We start from the raw sequence: 797 nt of genomic DNA, 5'->3' as shown, positions 1-797 counted from the left end.
GAGAGAGAGAGAGACCTGGATGCTTTCTAACAAAAGTATCCCAGATGCTAGGTCCCCTTCCGTCGACTAATGCTGCTCCTTCTGACTGAGATGCATCGATAACGGATTGAAGAAACAACAATTAAAAGAGCATATATACCATCAATCAGTAGCTACACTTTGCATATATACGGATACGAATTAACACGCATACGTACGTACGTACGTAGATATATAATAAAGGGAGGGATACCTGATAAGCAGCTGAACCAACACCAAAAAGGAAATCACTCGGAAAACTGCTTCGGTTAAAAGGGATATAGTAAGCACGGGCAGTGCCAAAGGAGAAGCTAGCAGCCGCAGCCAAAGCTAGCAGCAACGAAAAGAACACAGAACCTCCAAACGCCATATATAATGTTGAATACTGCTGCGTTTTCACGTAACTGATACAATCAAGCCTATTTATAGAGTTCAGTTCAGACCTCGAGCTCCATCTATATATATATCTATATATCAAAATAAGTGACAGAGTGGATTTCGATTTTTTATTTTTTTTAAGCAATGACATGGTCCTGTAAACAACGACACATATCTAGATATTATCCAGCTCGTTCAGAAAATGTGTCGGCTAGTTATTTCTTCTGATAAAAAATAAAAAATAAAAAACTTGATTTTCAGACCTCAATTTTTTAAGATGGAGTTACGTAGTTTTCGTTAGCTGTTAGTCTGCTTCACATGAAGTTCACTGTATACTATATATATTATATAGAAAAAATGATCTAAATAGTATCACACCTTTATGAGAAGCTAAATTTTGG

At 36.8% G+C, this 797-nt stretch overlaps 1 protein-coding gene across 1 annotated transcript in view; it reads right to left on the bottom strand.

The window, feature by feature from the left end:
* LOC101310251 (vicianin hydrolase-like) overlaps positions 1-410 on the bottom strand; it is a 3,904-nt gene extending 3,494 nt beyond the window's left edge. The window contains exons 1-2 of the mRNA XM_004306452.1: positions 233-410; positions 16-85 (exon numbers count right to left, since the gene is read on the bottom strand). Coding sequence (XP_004306500.1) covers positions 16-85; positions 233-388 — 226 coding nt within the window. The 5' untranslated portion in view covers positions 389-410. The remainder of the gene's footprint in view (positions 1-15; positions 86-232) is intronic.
* Between the last annotated feature and the right edge of the window lie 387 nt (positions 411-797).

The sequence above is a fragment of the Fragaria vesca genome, linkage group LG7 (assembly GCF_000184155.1).
Source record: "Fragaria vesca subsp. vesca linkage group LG7, FraVesHawaii_1.0, whole genome shotgun sequence".
NCBI classification, from domain to species: Eukaryota; Viridiplantae; Streptophyta; class Magnoliopsida; order Rosales; family Rosaceae; genus Fragaria; species Fragaria vesca.
The sequence above is the reverse complement of the archived record's forward strand: the minus strand, read 5'-3'. Positions and strand labels throughout refer to the sequence as shown.